This window comes from Marmota flaviventris, chromosome 6 (assembly GCF_047511675.1).
Source record: "Marmota flaviventris isolate mMarFla1 chromosome 6, mMarFla1.hap1, whole genome shotgun sequence".
Classification (NCBI taxonomy): Eukaryota; Metazoa; Chordata; class Mammalia; order Rodentia; family Sciuridae; genus Marmota; species Marmota flaviventris.
The window spans coordinates 81,000,930-81,019,981 of NC_092503.1; the positions used below are offsets into that span (position 1 = coordinate 81,000,930).

General features: G+C 35.5%; 1 protein-coding gene across 1 annotated transcript in view; it reads left to right on the forward strand.

Annotated features, from left to right (window-relative positions):
- The window catches only part of Phip (pleckstrin homology domain interacting protein), a 125,869-nt gene extending 118,978 nt beyond the window's left edge, over positions 1-6,891 (forward strand). Inside the window, exon 40 of the mRNA XM_027928102.2 lies at positions 1,443-6,891. Within this exon, the coding sequence (XP_027783903.2) occupies positions 1,443-2,083 (641 nt within the window). The 3' untranslated portion in view covers positions 2,084-6,891. The remainder of the gene's footprint in view (positions 1-1,442) is intronic.
- Positions 6,892-19,052: the final 12,161 nt, after the last annotated feature.

A 19,052-nucleotide genomic window follows, 5' to 3' on the forward strand; every position in this document is an offset into this window, starting at 1 on the left:
AATGGCATTGAGACCTCTTGTTTTCATAAGCTTATAATCAGGAAGTCATCCTAGCCTTCTTTTCAGCATCCATATCTATTCAGTAGTCTTTAGTTTTTGTTGTTTCTGCCCCTATTGCATAGCTTAAATCCATTCTCACTTTTGACCTTATTGTGGGCCTACATAATTTCTTACTTAGACTACTTAGGTTCCCTAACTAGTCTTTCTGTTTCATTTTTCAGCTCTTTCTTACCCAATCCACCTTCCATATTCCATCCAAAGTAATCTTTCTGATCACTGATCTTTAGCACATGTGTGCACATGCACATACACAGAATTAAAATCATTTCTTGCTCAAATGATACATGGAATCAGATTTTAATTTTTCCTTCCCAACTATTAAGCAAGACTTTTCATTCCTTGGCTCTTGCTTAACAAATTCCAGGTTTCCTTACGTTATTTCTCCCAATTATGTCCTAGCCATCTGAAACCACATGGAAGCACCTAAATATCTTTGTCTTCCCCCTGCCCCCATCTTTGAAGTTTCTTTTTTCCTTGTAGTTTTTTAAAGATCTATTTATTACCTTTCAAATTTTGAAATAATCATCTCCAGGAATCCTACTGTGTTCTTTTTAGGTAGAATCAAGCACTTTCTTCTTTGTTTCTGGAAAATCCTCTTTACTACTATTGTGGTACTTAACAGGTTGATAAAATTATTATTTTTCATGTGTCTTTGTCCACAGAAGAATATGAGCTCCTTATTTTTAATTAACTTATTCTTAAATAACTTGTATTTGGCATATGGTGGATAATAAGTGTTTGAATGAATAAGCAAGTGACTGTGAATGTTTGCATTTTTTAATCTGATTACTTTCTAAACCAAATTTCAAAGGGTTTATTGGCCTGGCTTATGTTAGTCCTGAATCCTAGAGAAATCAGATGTATATAATGATTAGGTTTTAGCATTGCAATACTGGAGCTCCCAGTTTGATTTATATGAAAATTTTGAGTATTACAAATAATCAGGTATAAGGAAGAATGGTACAGAAGTTAAGATATTTAGCTGCGCATGGTGGCTCATGCCTGTAATCCCAACAATTTAGTGAGACCCTGTCTCAAAATAAAAAGGACCAGGTATGTAACTCAGTGGAAAAGCACCCCTGCATTCAATCTCCAATACCAAAAATATATGTACATATACTCATTAATAGTGATTTATTATAAATATTGACACCTGATAGTAGAAATAAGAGACCTTTGCTAATTCCAGCTATCGTCTAAGTTATTATTTGCTCTGAGCTTTTATTTCCCTCAAGAGGCTATCACTAACCAATAAAATCTTTTGCAGCTGTTAGCTCTTTGTTGGATCATGTTATTACATATAAGTGTACCTTATTGACTGGTTTGAGGTTCAAATAAAGAAAATAATTCCATATATTAAATGTGCTGTTGTTCCTTTGTAGGAGATTGTAAGAACAATGCTCTCGTACCAGGAACCATTCAAGTAAATGGCCATGGAGGACAGCCATCAAAACTTGTGAAGAGGGGACCTGGAAGGAAACCTAAGGTAGAAGTTAATACCAATAGTGGTGAAATTATACACAAGAAAAGGGGTAGAAAGCCCAAAAAGCTACAGTACGCAAAGGCAGAAAATTCAGAGCAAAATAACATGCATCCCATCAGAGATGAAGTGGTTCCTTCTTCAACATGCAATTTTCTTTCTGAAAGTAATATGGTTAAGGAGGATTTGTTACAGAAAAAGAGTCGTGGAGGCAGAAAACCCAAAAGGAAGATGAAAACACAAAAACTAGATTCAGATCTTATAGTTCCTGCAAATGTTAAAATGCTAAGGAGAAGTAACCGAAAAAAGACTGATGATCCTGTTATAGATGAAGAAGAAGAGTTTGAAGAGCTCAAAAGCTCTGAACCCCACATGAGAACTAGAAACCAAGGTCGAAGGACAGCTTTCTATAATGAGGATGACTCGGAAGAGGAGCAAAGGCAGCTGTTGTTTGAAGACACCTCTTTGACTTTTGGAACTTCTAGTAGAGGACGAGTCCGAAAGTTGACTGAAAAAGCAAAAGCAAATTTAATTGGTTGGTAACTTGAACCAAAATATTTTACTTCAAAATCTATAAAACAGGTACAGTTAAGGAATAAGTAGAGCTAACACTTCTACTTCCTTGCTGCTATGGTGGATTAGGGAATGTTATGATTTGACTTGCAAAAAAAAAAAAAATCTTAGAAGACACTTCACTTCTTTAAATGAATATATATATATATATAAATATATACATATATATTTTAAATGTTTGCTATTTATTGCCCTTAGGTTATACATTTCCATATTCATTTCATTCACTGTTTGAAACATAAGAAATTGAGGACCTATAATGAATTCCTGATTTATTTATGAAAGAGACAGTTCTGCTACACTCTTAAGGAGCATAATACTCCCAATGATAGAACATTTCATATTAAAAGGAATTATTTTTGATCAAGCAAGATACATTTTTTTCTTGATACAGAGGTCATGCCCCTAGGAAGACAGATATTACATAGAGTAGCAGTAAATTTAAGGAATGTGTTTCCTCTAAAGATAAAATTCCTACCATTTGATTCCCTAAAAAGTTTAATTTTAGTTACAGAATGTTCATCTACAAAATATCTAGAGAAGGCTTTTGCTTTATTCCATTTCTGCCAAACTCAAAATGTGCTGATGAAAAGGAAACATATCCACATTGGAAAACATTTGACTGTCTAATTTTTCAGACCTTGATTCTTATATCAGTCTCTCAATCTCTGTTTATTGTGCCAAAGACTGAGAATCAGTGCAGTGGAAAGCCTGTTTTTTGACTGTCAGGACAGCATACACTTTTCAATATTGGAAAGGATATATATTCTAAAGAGCAAGTTATTAAAGAGTTATGCTGAGATATATTCTTTTTTTGGTACTAATAGTAGAAAATAATGCACTGGTGGGTCCTTTGACAGAGATGTCTTAGAGAAATGTTTTAAGTGGTTAAAGGATTCAAGGAAGATACAGGAAAAAAGGTATGGGATTTGATGTTTACTTGTTGATCTGGATTAATGTCATTTCTAAACTTTAGACATATCTGATAGGCTAAAATGACTTACAAAGAAATGTGTCTGTGTGTGTATGTGTATATATTGATAAATGGGTATAATTAAATATATATACAAACACATACTTATATACTATTACCCAGGTATAAATTCCTTTTTTCAGGATTTTTTAGATAGTGGTAGAATAAAAATAATTTTAAAATGTCATACTTTATAGTTTAATTTTAAGGGGAAGATTGGTTATTTTCAATTATTAAAGGTTAAAATAGGCCAAATCACTTTTTATGCAATCATGTTTTATACAGTGGTCTCATTGCACATTGTGTTTTTTCTGCACTTTTTACGGTATCCTTATCACGCTGGTATGTCAATATACACCCTAAAGAAAAACTCCATTTAATGATTGTGCCTTGTATTCTATTATTTTTTGCATCATTAGTAAAATTAAGTTGTCTATTGTAAATGATAACTATATGACTTAGGAGAATGTATTACTATATGTACTGCTATGGAAAAGGAAAGCAGTTATTTATTTGTTTATGGTACAGTTACTTATTTTATACCTTAAAAACCAACATAAATACCATTTCTATTGTTTAAAAATTATTGTCCATTTTTTAAAAAGTTTAAAGAATGTAGTATTTTCTGAGGACTGATATGGTACAAAAATGTAACCAAAATTTTCAAATACTACATTTTTAAAAAGCAAGGATTGGAAAAATATGTATCAGCATGACCCTAATGTAGAAAAATAAAGTCTTTAATTGAACCTTGGCAAAATATATAATAATTATTCTTTACTTATTTCTGATAAGTTAAATGTTAACTGTCATTTGACTGTCTTGAAGAAGAATGAAAAGTGATGCATTTTGGCTTTTTAGATCATTTGTAACGAAATTTGTACAGAAATCCTCCTGTGAAATTAAGTAAACCATTTTCCAGATCTTGACTGGATTGCTGTGATTTTGCAGTTGAATAATAATTTCAAATTTTTCAGGTTTTTTGTATATTTATTTTTTTCTAACAGATATATTTAACTATATAATTGAAATTCAGTAGTTAAACTCTTCATAATGCAGAAATGGATGGCTTGGTTATATAGAAAAATGAATCTTTCAGTTACACCATTATTGAAATTGTATGTTTGAAATTTAAGGCGTTAAAATAATTAGTTGTTTTTGAAGGCAATCTATTTGAAAATATAATTTCCTGATGTTATCTGCATTGTGTTATAAAAAAAGGATAGACTATAAAATCCATTTTTGTAAAACAAAAAATGTGTATAGTTTTGAGGTGTGTATAGAAAAAGAAACAGTGCACACAGTCTTAGAGTACCTCTATATAGTGTATGGATTAGCTCCAACTCTTGAGCAGAAAAATGAGTATTTGCCATCTTTCCTATAACAAGTAAATGTATTGTACCTATTCTAAAGATACTGTATATTTGACCATATTTGGACATTTTCATACACTGGTTTCTTAGTAAAGCAAAATGACTTGGATCAGATTATTTGTAACAGAAACACTTAAAATGTATTGGTAATACCAGATATATTTATATTTTTATAATTTAGATTCTATACATTGCAAAAATTGAATTAAGAAATTTAAGTCATTGCCATGTTTTTGTTTTGTTTTACCACTTGGAAAAATACCCTCTTTAAGACAGTAAAGTTATGTATGTACTGTTAATAAGCCAGAATGAAACATTAGCATTTGTCTTATAGGTGAGCAATATAAAAATCTCAAGTTCGCTGCAAGTTTCTGAAATATAACTTGTTACATGCATGGAATGTGGAAATTAATTTACATGTTGATGAATACCCAAGCCTAAATGTTCTCTCTTCCCTAATATTCTCAAGCCCCAGATGAATCTTACAAAATTTGAATGTGACCACTGAGTAGTTTTAAATATTCAATCCAATGATAGTCTTATAACCTTTGGCAATGGATATTTAGCATCTTAAATTTTATTATTTGCAATCTGCTATTATAGCATTGAACCATTTTTTGTATATATTTATGAATTAAATGAGGCCTTATTTTCATTATTTTTATTGCCCAACTTCACTGCAGGCTGGTGGCATTATTACAAAACTGTCTTTCCTCCTTAAGTTTAATTAGAAAAATCATAGAATATGTGTGAGCTTGTTTAGGTCACATCTGAGACATAGAATTGACTGAATTAAGTATCACCTGGAAATGAATTAAGTTTAAGAAACGGTGAGCAGAGAAAAGATCCTCATACAGCACGTATGTTAATATCTAAAGCTGTCCCTTATCTGCAGTGTAGCAAATTATCTAACAAGTATATTGAAATGACATTTTATCTTGTTTGATATTAGCATTTACCTGTTACAAAGTATTATTCATAATGTAGTTTCTTCAGTTAGAAGTATTACTTTAATTTTGACATTCCATTGTATTCATTGATGCCTATATATTTTTCTCAAGTATAATCTGGAAATAATTTTGATTTTCAGTTTTCTATCTAAAGAAAACATTATTCTGAAGGTTTTTATTGACTGCAATTTATTTTTGAGTACATTGAAAGGACTAAGATACTTGAGTGATTAAAGGGCTATAAATGTTCACCTTAAATGCAGGAGGTGTATGATTTTAAAAGTTATAATAGAGGAATTACTTTATCTTCTGTGGATTACAGGTCCCAATTTACATAGAAAATGTTTCTAACATAACAGGTTAGGCAGTTTAGTTTTATTTAGGTAAGAATTTATCTTCCTATTAAAGTTGGAAAAATATACCTTTCCTTACTTCCATCTTTGCACTTCTGCTTACTTTCCCTGTTTCCAAGTGATTTGCGCTAAATTATTATTACATTTACTAAGAAACTATTTTCTTAACTAGCAAAGCACTCCAAAAGAAAAGTCATTTTGAACTATGTACAGTACCCAGGAAGAGGTCATTGAGTCAGAAGACTGTAAGTACCACTTTGAGCACTCCAGCGATAAATCTTATACACACTACAATAAAAGTGAGTAGAAAATCTGAGCTATAAATATATATTTTTAGTTTTGATAGGTGTTTTGGAATACTTTTTTAATGCAGATAAAATTATCAGGAAATTAACCTTATGGCACAAACCAAATACATAATATTGTGTGACTGAGTTTCTACATTCAAGGAGATAAGAAAATAGGTTCAAGATGGTATGTAGTACACAAGCGTATAAAGCAGATGCATACAAATGCATACACATACTGGTTACTCTTAAGAATGTGTGTTTATTTATCACAATGATAGACTGTAAAATGAGACAAAATAAAGTTACATTTTTGGACCATATTAAAACTGCAAGAAGACAGGTCTTATAAAAAATATCTTTTAGAAAACTGTTTAATCCTGTCACAGGATATTTAGACATGTGTAGAATGTAGCTCAATTTTTAAAAAGTAACTGACCTAGAGGGTTAAGGTTGAAACTGACACATTTTCAAATTAAAATTATGCTTATTTTGTACAGAAAACAATGTTAAACACAAGCAAATCCGTTGTATGTAATAAGTAACAGAGTTAAAAACAAATTATTATTTAGCTTTATTGAGGTTTTTGGGTTTTTTTCCTTCCAGACCTGGAGTATCATGTTATAAACAGCAGTCTCACACCACAATAGCAGTGCCCTTTCTTTTTGTACATATTGATTGGAACTTTCTTTACTGTTACGTGGACACTTTCTATGTTAGTTTTGATGCATAATTCTTTGAATCCTTTTATACAAACTAGAATGTATGTGTAAGAATTCCTGTCCCTGCAATGTAGTAACTATAAACTTATTTTTAAATAAATAGAAAACTTGTTTTTCTAACCTTTTTTTGTAAAGTCTCATGATTTCTTTATTTTTTATTTGCTCTTTGTAATATATAAAGCTCTTGATACATAATATTAACAGGCAATTTACCAAAGTGGTTGTTTGGCAGAAGCCATTATAGTAATGCTGGTTCATTAAAATTTTCGGTGTCCTGTTTAGAGAAATGTTAAAATCACTATCAATTAAAGGAAATTGAGTATCTGAGTGTAATTTAATTACAAAAATGACTGAAGATTAAAAATAAAAACTCATTTGCCCTTTTTAGGTGTTCATATAAAATAATTTTATTGCCGGGCATGGTGGCACACACCTCTAATCCCAGTGGCTCAGGAGGCTGAGACAGGAATATCAGGAGTTCAAAGCTAACCTTAGCAACCGTGAGGTGCTAAGCAACTCAGTGAGACCCTGTCTCAAAATAAAATACAAAATAAGAATGTGGCTCAGTGGTCGAGTGCCCCTGAGTTCAATCCCTGGTACAAAAATTTTATAAAAATTAAGAATTTTTATTAACTTGTTACTAGAGTGAGTGATAAATACTTCAATATTCATATTTTAAAGATATATGTCAAAAGAACATGCTATATAAATGTTTTCTCAAATGTGAAATTTCTGGGAAGAGTTTTGAAGAATGAGAAAATTTAACTTAAAAAGCAGTGTGCAGATATTGAGATCTATAAAACTGTTGCTATTTTTCTAGCAGTTTGCTCAGATCAGTATGCATTTTTATTAACATCCTAAGACTAATTTTCATATGAAGAATAGTAGATATAAATACATAAGAATGTGTCTATAGTAGATTATTCAAATTAAGAACATAAGGAGGAATTTCTAATTTTGTGCTACTAATGATCATTTCTACCTAAGAAGTTTTGTTAAACTCCTAAGTTAATCGAACCAGGTACCTTTCCCATCCCCCCTAAAATATGCAAATACTAATACCAATTATATACTTAGAAGAACCAGCCAAGTGAAATGCATTTTCAGCAGCCACTTTTTTTTTTTTTTTTTTTTTTTTTAGTATCATCAAGTTGCCCAATCTGGCATCAAACTTGTAATTCTGCTTCAGGCTTCAGTTGCCACCATCCAGCTAGCAACTGCTTTTTACTTATTTCTCTTTTGTTGTAACATCAACTATGATCTGAGTTTCCTCAATATTTAAGAACAGTAAAGACCAAAGCACAAAAGCTCTGATCCTTGCGATGTGGTACTTAGTAACTCTGAATTCAATGTATTGTTCATGTATTGATTACTGTTTGAGGGAAAAGAATGGTGGAAAGGATTCAATGAAGTACCTTTCTACCTAATTAGACATGTTATTATACTGAAAAGTACTGGACTTGGAATTAGAAAAATGGAAGTTTGACTCGTCTTAGTGACAGTAAAGAAGTAGAATAACCCCAGCAAGATTATTACATCTTTGAGCTTCATTTTCCTCATGTGAAGATCTTTTAAAAGTTGATTAGATTATTGACAAGGGCCAATTAAAATAACCTGTAATTATCTCATTTGTGTATTGTCCTCTGTACCCATGATTCAGTCTTGGCTTTTCTGTTTAGTCCCTATAGAAAATATACTATTTAATGTAAAGCTTCCAGGCAAGCTGTGTCTTATGGCCATAACCTGATTATAGTAAATGTGGGATTTGCTGAATCCCTGAAAGAAGTTTTGACTGTTGCAAATCTATTGTTATAAATTGTGAGTCAATTTGAAATATTTGCTACTGATGAGAAAGAGAAATTAATTACTTAAGAACATGGATGTCTAAGAATAAGTTGATTTATTCAAAATGAAGTAAAATATCTTAAATATAGATGACATTAATTTTAAGGAAAATTTTTTTACATGTGGAAAATTGCTTTTTTTGTTGTTTTGATCTTTGTTTTTGATACTCGAGGACATAAGTAAAAAAAGAAAACTATTCTTATGAGATATAGAATCTGCCACCTGAACAGATTTATAAAGAGTTTGAAGAGTAACTCAATCTCCTTTTAAGACTTTTTATTTAAAAATATTTTAAAGTTTTTATTTTATTTATTTATTTATTGCAGTGCTAAGGAGAAATTTCAGGACCTTGTACATGCTAATATATGAGCCACAGTGGCCCTGAGCCAAGGACAATAGATGGGGCAAGCAGCACACAGAAGCAAAAGCCTGGCAGGAAGAGGCTGAGGAAGAAGATACATGGGAAAATTGAGGCTTTGAAAAGCTATCATGCATAATAGGGAGTCCAGAAGGCCATGTGCATGCCTTGTGCTAGATGCTTGAGACCTGAGAAGACCCTGAGTGTTCACCTCTCTCTGACCTTTAGGCTTCACACAAGCATGAAGTGAAAGAAAGAAAGTTGCAAACACCTTCCCTAATAAGCATTGAATTAGTCCTCCAACACACAGCCAATCTGAGTTAACATAATTTAGCTATAAGCTTGTTCCCCCAAATTTGTTAAATAATTTTATCTAACTTTTTACATAATATTTGTGTGGAAACATTTTTGAAAGAAAATAGGGAGCCCGGAGGGGCTGGAAAATCCAACAGACTATAATACAGGTGTGACCCTTAAGTGAACAAAGGAGGGGAGGAATGTTGGGTGAAATATCCTCAACTGCTGCGTAGCCTAAGGAACATTTGGCAAGGCTGTTGGATCAAAGTTGACCATCCATGGAGTCACTGTTTCCTGGATATGCATGCCAACTGCATGTTCAGCATTGGCTGGGAGCAGTCTCAGGAAGTGTGAACCGCACATTGATGGAATTCAGAATGTAATTTCTGGGGCCCTGGGCTGTTAAGCTACTGCAGGTGCATTTCTATGAGGCACATTTTCATAGCTACCACAACATGCTTTAATATCTTAAGACTTTGGGGCTTTATTTTTGCCATGAAGTCACATTTTATTTACACTCTTCCCAACTTCTTGATGAATTACATTGTTGGAAATGCTGACTCATAGTCTTTGAATCATTTCCTCTAACAATTTCAGTTCATAATTACTGCATCGTATGCAAATTAGTATACAGTGGTCCATATGATGTAGACAGAAGTTCACATTTGAGTCATGACAATTCTTCCTATAATACCTGTTATAAAAATCTATAACTGAACTGTTAGAATACTAACAGTGGTACCTATAAAAATTTATTCAGCCTGTTAAGCTAAATGTCATAATCATAATCATCAAAGAGGGAACTTGTTCATTATATGTAGGCTGCCAGGGTTACCAGCACCCCTGTAGAGCAGATTCCTGCTTGGAGGTGTGAACCGGCTGGGAAAACAAACAGTCTGAAAATAATAAGGAGCAGAAGACAAGGGACAGAAAATAGTTTTAAAAGCAGGGCACCAGGTGGCTCTTCCAGCCCTCATGGGAACTGGTACTGAACACGGAAAAAGGGCCCAAGACCTTTATTTAAGGAGAAATATATACGTTTCAGTGTTGCAGGTTTCTTGAGGAAAGCAGAATAAGAATGGGGAAAACAAGTTGTTGGGGGCTTGGCAGGTTACGCCCATCTCCACGTGGATGCATTTGAACCTAGGGACTGTGAGCTAAGACAGGGCGCCAGTATGATCTGGGCTTTCTCCAACCTGGGAATTTCACCCAGGAGTTCTCAGAAAAATAGCCTTCCTACCTTATAATGGCTCAAACAAATCCATAATTTATATGTGACTTCCAACAGTAGGTAATAGACAATTTATTGAAAATCTTTCAAGTAATTTTATATGTAAATACCATATTCACAGCCTTGAAATTGTTTGAGTGTTGTCTTGAGTTAATTTTTACATGAATGAGGTCACCAACCAAATGACAGCAGAAATGGAATCTAGGCAAAACAACTCCAATGAACACAAACACAGATATGTCAAGATTCTGTGTGAATATACCTTTGCAGCCTGGGAGGACTCTGTTTTCATTCCTTATACAATTTGGGTTCACCAATATCCCTGGTGTGCAAAAAGAAAACATTTTTGAAATGTGAAAGTACTATATAAATCATTTTAATGTGTTGGATATTGTGATATCACAACTCAAAATAATGACTAATCTCTAAAATTTAGATTGATTTTTCAGGCAAAATTTTAAAAGAAGTTAACATTTTGGGTTAACCTCTGCATAATTCAATATAAAGGCAAATTAAGAAAACCCTTTTCTCAAGTGTGAGAAAAGTTTTCAATGTTCTTTTGCAAGTTAATAGCATTACCTGGGAGTTAATTGATAAATATATTAATTTGTTAATCCCCACCTAAAGCAAAGTTAATTTAGGGGAATAGTTTAAATGATCTAGATTAAAAGTGAAATTTTATCTTGGAATATTTCATATGAATTAAGCATTTTGGCTTAGTGTAACATTGTGATGATTAAAAATATATATATATTGTGATTATCAAGGAGTAGTAAAAAATGTCAAATATAAAAGGATATATCATCTGCTTACTTCCTGTTTTGTGCCATATCAGTATTTTCAAGAAACCGAACAAATGCCTATATTCTATTCCTTTAACAAATAGTTGCAATATTGCTAGAGAAAAAGGAGGGTTCACCTAAAATATTTATTATTTAGTTCATTCTCTTTTTGTCTAAAAACCTTTTAAAAGATGTAGTCATCTCTCCAGTTTTTTGTGCCATCACAGTCCATTTTAGACAATGTTTGTATAGCATATGTATAAATGTGCTTACAGATGCCTGTGAATTATAAGTATCTAAATATTTCTGTAACAAATTGCATATGCAGTATGCAAGTGTAAATTCACACAGCACATTTAACAAATCAGGAGCCTGATGCTAATATTTTTTTCTCATATTTGGTGTTATACTGTCTTTTCATCCAACAATAATTTTTAATATTTCTAAGATGTGTTCATGTGTTTTATACAAAATATAATTCATTTTCATTGCTGAATAGTATTTATTGTGTGAACACATCACTATAACTATTCTGTGGCCAGAGATATGGTGGTGGTTTCCAACTTTTGCTATTATGAACAACCCTGCTAAGGACATAATTTCCTGTATTTGCTTTTGTACTACTTCAGTCCATTGCCTACACTGCTGGTGATGTTGGTAATGGTGATCTGCATGTGTGTATATGTGTGTATGCATATATCCAGTAGGTCTAATTCTTATGACTTTGTTTCAACCTGCTGGTTTGGAATAACCACCTAGAGTAATGTTCTGGATGATCTAAAAGGATCTCAAGATATGTAATTTACTATTATAATAATTGCTAGTCACTGACACAATTTCTTTGGAGCTATACATGAAAATAGTGATATTGCAGAGTGTGTTTCCTCCTCCTCTTCCTTTTTTTCAACTGAACCTACCTGTTATGGATATGAAGTATTCCTCAAAGGCTTATGTGTGGAAGATTTAGTCCCCAATGCAGGAGTGTTCAGAGGTGGGGATATTGAGAAGTGACTGGATCATGAGGGCTCTGACCTCAGTGGATTAATCCATTGATGGATTAATAATTCGATGACATTAGTGGGAGTTGATGGAAACTTTTTTTTTTAAAGAGCGTGCGCGAGAGAATTTTTTTTAATATTTATTTTTTAGTTTTCGGTGGACATAACATCTTTATTTTTATGTGGTGCTGAGGATCAAACCCAGCGCCCTGCACATGCCAGGCGAGCGTGCTACCGCTTGAGCCACATCCCCAGCCCTGATGGAAACTTTTTAGGAAGTGGGGCCTGCATGGAGGAAATAGGGCATCTCCTGGAAGGATATTTCTTGTCCCTGGCCACTTTGTCTCTCTCAGCTTCATGGCTTCCATAAGGTGAGAAGCTTTCCTATCCAACTCCCTTCTGCCATGATGTTTCTGCCTTTGAATCAGCCCAACATAGACTGATACCCATGGAACTGTGAACCAAAATACATTTTTCCTCCTCTAAGTTGATTTTCCCAGGTATTTTATTCTAGCAATTAAAAGCTAATACACTATCCCTGACCCTCCCCACTCTGAATTCTGGTCTACAGATGCTCTCAATCTGGTTAGACGTGACAATCTCCTACCACAGAAGTTTTCCAAGGGAAAAGAAAAAAAAAAAATTCTCCCCTGGAGGTTGTTCCAGAAAAAAGTTAAAATAGTGAAAAGGGCATGGGAGGAAAAGGGCATAATCTTTGATCATGTCACTACCATTTATGAACTGTCAAGTCATTTTCTAGGACTTCTTGCATACCTAAAAAGGGCTCCTTGATTCTTGTATAATCTTGTGTAGCTTTCCTTCTAGAGTGAGGAAGATAAAGGGAAAAATAAGCCAAAAAACTTCCATGTATTCCACAAATATTTAATGAACACTTACTATAGGTTATAGTAAGCTTTTTTTTTTTTTTTTTTTTGACACAGTTTTGGAGGATTGTGACTCAGTCCAGAGATGAATGATTCTATTGCACTGTGCCCCGGGTGAGGCAGAACATCATGGCAGGAAGAGTGTGGCACAGGAAAGCAGCTCAGGACAGGACAATTGGGAAGCAGAGACTTCACAAGATCCCCAGGGACAAAATATATATTGCAAGGGCAAGCCCCCAGCAACTCCCTTTCTCCAGCCACACCCTCCCTGTCTATAGTTATCATCTTTAGTAGTAGATTAATGCACTGACTAGGTTAAGGCTCCCATAACTAATCATTTCACCTCTAAACTTTCTTTCATTATCTTTTTGAGGACACCTACTATCTATGCCATAATACTATGTCCCAGTTGCTGTGCTATGTACAGAAACTAAATTCATGGCCTTTTGTCTTAAAGGAACTCACAGACTATAGCAGTGGTTATCAATTCTGCTGCACACTGAAATCATATAGGGCAGGATTTTTTAAAAAAGTGGGGGTGGAATACCTATCTGTGTTCCCTACATCCTGGCCATGTGAAATTAGACAAATCCACTCATGTCCCATGTAATAACATTTTGATCAATGACAGATAACATATAAGAGGTTGGTCCCAACAGGCATGGTGGCAGGAGGGTCACAAATTCAAAGCCAGCTTCAGCAAATCCACCAGGCCCTAAACACCTTAGAAAGATCCCGTCTCAAAATAAAAGGACTGGGGATGGGTGAAGCACTCCAGTGTTCAATCACCAGCACAAAAATAAATAAATAAATAAATAAAGGTTGATCCCACATAACCTATGTGTTTAGTAGGTTATAACATCTAAGTTTGTGTAAGTATAATCTACAATGTTTGCACAACAAAATTGCTTAAAGAACCATTTCTCAGATAGTAAACCTGTCATTAAGCAGGGAATGGCTGTACTTAAGCTCTCTTAGGGTACTGCATGGTATGTTGAAGAAAATAGAAGCTACTTCACAGGGCAGTTTGAAGTAATCATTGCCATGGCCCTCTCATCTCTCAGCTGTAGCCATTAATTCAGGGAAAGAAACAGGAAACTGGACGAGGTGTGATGGTAGATGAAGAAAAGACAAACAGACACACATAGAAAGAGGTAGAGCCAGGTAGGACACTATTCTCTATCGGAGAAACAGTGACCCAGAGCTAGCTCAGCACATTTATTGTATAGGTTTAATCAAAAGGTAATTCATGGGTAAGTTTTAGCAAAGCAGGCAATCTGAAAGATGCAGGACTGGTGAGACATTAGGATCATCTTGTTATGTTCAAAATTTTCTATCACTGGGAGTTGATGCCTGAACTCAAGGTGCCAACTGATAATCTACGCCTTTACACAGAGTTTCCTCCAATGGTGTCACCATAGCAATTGACCCATTTGACCTGCACTTTTGCACAGCCAGTTCCCAATGCAAACACAGCCACAAGTCAGACCATGATTTAAATCACCACTCTCCACAATTCCTAACATTGGTTTACCCTGTGCCTGGTACAGGGTATGCAGGTAACAGATTGCTTCAAGTGGAGTGGAATCGATAGTGGCCACATTGCTGGAGTTGTTACAAAGAGTAATGTGAAGGTGCAAGGAAAACACAAGAGGGTCATCTAACAACTGAGGTGGCTATTCTGGAGGATATGATGTTATGAGTTTTTAATTTAAAGCTGAGTATAGTTGAACAAGCACGAGGGGTGGAGGTGGGAAGAGAAGGAAGGCCCTCAGGGATTAGAAACATCCCAGACAGTACAATGTGTTCAGTTCTCCTGCAGGACATTAAAAGAGGAGGGAGTGCAAGAGGCCATTCTGAGGGGCTTTGAAATCACAAGATGGGATTGATATCACAAGATGGGATTGATCTTGATGATGTCAGTTATCTATTGCCACCAAAAAATTTTAAGCTGGGTTGAATGTGATTAGAGCCATGTTTAAGTTAGGTTACTGAATCCTGGCAAGTATTTACAGTGACCTGATTTGGGTACTGGAATAGGGTGATCAGCTGGGGCAATGACCTGCTCTCAGGCAGTCACAGTAAGAAATGGAGTGGATGATAAGGGAGAAAGAGGTCAACTGGACAGGTGTTGGTAGCAGAAAAAGGGTGAGAGATGCAAAGGACACAATTATGCCATCTCGAACCTGGCACTAACAGGCGAACAAGGGAAGTGCCAAGACCTATAGGGATGGGGATCACAGTGTGGGAATGAGGCTCTGGTAGACTTTGTAAAGGGTCCAGTGATTCTATAAGGCCTTGGAGGCAGGTTGGCGGAGTAGGTACAATTCAGACTCCTGCAGCTGTGCCTTGGCAGTGGCAGTCCCCTATCCCACTGGGTGTGCACAGTGGTCTGAGGGTGCATCACGAGCTTAATCGCTCTGCCCAAACTAGGGGCCCACGGATTTGGGCATGGGGGGGGGAGCGGGCTGCCTGCCGGCCCCAAATGTAGGGGCACCCCCATCTCCACAAGAAAATCTTAACTAAGCGTCTCCAGAAATCTTCACCATAATTGATCTCTTAGGACTATCAGCAGAAGAGTCTCTACAAAAGAGTTCAATGTAGTTGAACATCCTATTTCCTATTGCTGTCTTACATGGCCACTAGCCAGGAAGAGATCAGCACTCCTGGTGCCAAACGCCCGTTACTAGTTTTTGACAAACATTTATCCAGTATAGTAGTTTGTAGAAGTATGTTTGCAAATGCAGAGTGTGATAGGAAAAACAGATTCTTTTAACCAGGCCACTGGCCTTGGGCCAGAGCTTCACAGAGATGTTTACATTTCAAAGTTAAGAGAAGAGGTTACCAATTGGGCTCCATGGTTACAGCTGGCAAGGGAAGGGGAAAAAGGCGAGAAGAAGCTCTCCCCTTCTCAGGTGCTGTCCTTGAAGGGTTAACTTGCCCAGAACAGTGAAAGAAAAAGCTGCTTTTGTGTGAACTTCCATAGATTGTGAATTTCTGGCCCCTTCCCTTACACTCTGGGCATAAAGTTCTGAAAGTACCTGAACTTGGGGTTCAGGGATTAATTGATTACAGCGAAAGCTGTACCCTCTGAACTTTGCTGTAGCCAAAACTAGATATTGGTATCTTTGGTGCCCTGCCTCGTCTGCCTGTGGAACACAAGAACAAATCAAACCTCCCCTGTCCCTCAGCCACTGCTTCTGCGGGGCCCAGACTTGGGGAGCTCGCACATGGCTGTGGTCACCTTCCCCCACAAGAGAGGCTCATCCCCTTCCCAGACTTTGCCTGGGGTGCCTTGATTCTGACCCCAACAGGAGGCACATACCTTTTGTTCATGGCCATGCATATGGATAGACACCCCGGATCAGGGCAGACGGGAGGAATCTCCTGCTCCTGGGCCTCCGCACCAGAACTTCTCCACCGATGACAATGACAGATTTGAGGAGAAAATATGGTGAGAGCAGTATCTTGGTCTGTGTCATTCCAGGGTATAAGGGTGGGGAGGAAGAAGAAAATGTAGTGTGAATTGCTGTTCTTTGAGTCTGAGGGAGTGCCAAGTTTTTGTCGGACCTCCTCAGGTCATTTTTGGTTTGCTTTGCGCTTTTTCATTTTCACCTTGGTCTTCTTGGTTGATGTATCACTTTCTCTCCTATCCAATTGCTTGAGGCATTTTGTAGCTGTTGCAAATCTAGATCTACATTTGTACGTTTATAATACTTCAAACAGGAATTACTGATTCAATGGGAAATCGATTTTTCTGTCAAATGTTACCACCAAGTGAATATTTTCCACAAATAGTTTACTCAACTGGTTCTGTCCTGTTCTGATGTTGTTGAATTAAATTCTGAGATTTGTATTTCCTTTTGAATATTCCACAATACCCTGGACTTGGTAGATTGCAATTTCTTGATAATCAATCACTCAGGGAGGGACTTCTATTGTCTTCCTCCTTTCTCTTGTGAACGGAATGACAGTCCTGCCACCTGCCCCCACCAGCAACTAACTATAATTTCTCTCCTTTCCAGTCTAGCAATTCTCCTTCCCTGTGGAATTCTAAAGTTTCTTCTATTCTACTACCCAGATAAAAATCAAAGCCTTAGTTGGCTTCTGCCTGTCATTCAGATTAATGTCCATCTTGTGTGATCCACCTGATTTTTTTCATTCTTAATACTTTTCCCGCATGTCCTTGTCAGAAACAGAATACTATAATAAAAGATGTCATTTACAGATATATTATGAAAATATCAAGCACACAAAAATAACATCAAATATCTCATTGGTATTCAAATTTCTAAAGGTCTCCTGCTATAAACATTTTAGTTGCTTTAATGTGTTTGAGGATCCAAATAAGCTCCACACATTACAACTATTTACTGTCTTTTAAGTAATCCGTATTCCCCCTGCTCCCCAGCTGGGATTCATGTTATTATATGTACCACTGGAATAAATTATTTTTAAGGTCCTTCTCTTAGTGAAAGGTGGGGACCTACCAGTGATGTACAGGTTTAGACATGAGGAATCCTGCAGTTATGCCATTAAAGCTCAGCTTTTTGACTGAAAAAGAGCACATGGATACTGTCTCATTAATTGTGCTTTCATTCAAGGGGACTCTCAGAGCACTTAGTGAAACTCACATACACATATATGACACACAGTGGATTTGCCAGGAGACACTAAGTTAAAATCTTTGTATTTCAGCAAAAGGGAAGGATGTGCTAACCTTCAGGCTAGTCTTTTATTTGCTTTCTTTTCTTATTAAATCAGCAATCCCCCCCCCCAATATGTTCTTCAGTACCAAGACTGGCCTTTCATGCTATTCCTCCTTACAATTTTCTATCAATGCTCTCTAATAGCCAAACACTATGTTTTAGTCAGCTTTTGTGTCACTGTGATCAGCTGAGAGTGGTTTAAAAGAATTATCCCAGGGTAGATTGTCATAGTAATGCACAATGTATGCATATATAGAAATACCACAGGGAAACCCATTGATTTGATTAATTAATGCATGTGAATAATTAATAGTAAAAACTATTGCAGCTGTGGGTTTAGCTCAGTATAGTAGAGTGCTTGCTGGCATGCTTTCTGGGGCTGATCTTCAGCACTGGGAAAGAAAGTTATTGCACATTGATTTTCTACCCCATTACATGTCTAGAACCAAAAGTTCTTTAATAGATGTGCACACTGAATCAATCTGGTAGGCATGTACTGAACCCTGAGTAACAAGTGCTATCTCAGTTACCAGATTGATGAGATTAGATCATCAATCTCAACTATCTATCAAGCTATCTCAACTTTTTATTTTTATATGTGTATATGACATAAAAACATTCTCAGTAGTGACTTCTAAACTTTTAACACAGAAAATATGAATTAAATGGGTCTCAGGATTTCAACCCCTCTTCAAGTAAGGATCTTCTGTTCCTAGCAAAGGAACATTTTCTTGTGATCTAAGCTTTCTCTTTAATTAATTATTTTTATTACAAATATCAAGTGGGCTTTTATAGGGACACACAATTTGTATGTAAACTAAAGTCTGTGGAAATTTTGGTGCTTGAAACAGGATTTTTAACATTTATTTTTAGAAGAATAGTTGTAGCTGTGAAGGAATCAATAATCTCATAATGTTTCTAATTACTTTTCAGTCCAATAAGAAAAAATGTAAATTGGTCAGTAACTGACTCAGGCAGTGGTAATGAGGAAAAATACCCAGTGTTTCCAATGTAGGTATTGCTAAAGGAATTTGCACATCAAAGTTAATACACTTCTTTTTCCTCATTTTTTTCCCTTATGTATTATACAGAGATGTATGTTTGAAGTCTTATCACTGTGGAGAGGTCTGCAAATAGTATAGTAATGTTTTTGCAGATCTATATTCTGCTAGCAGCT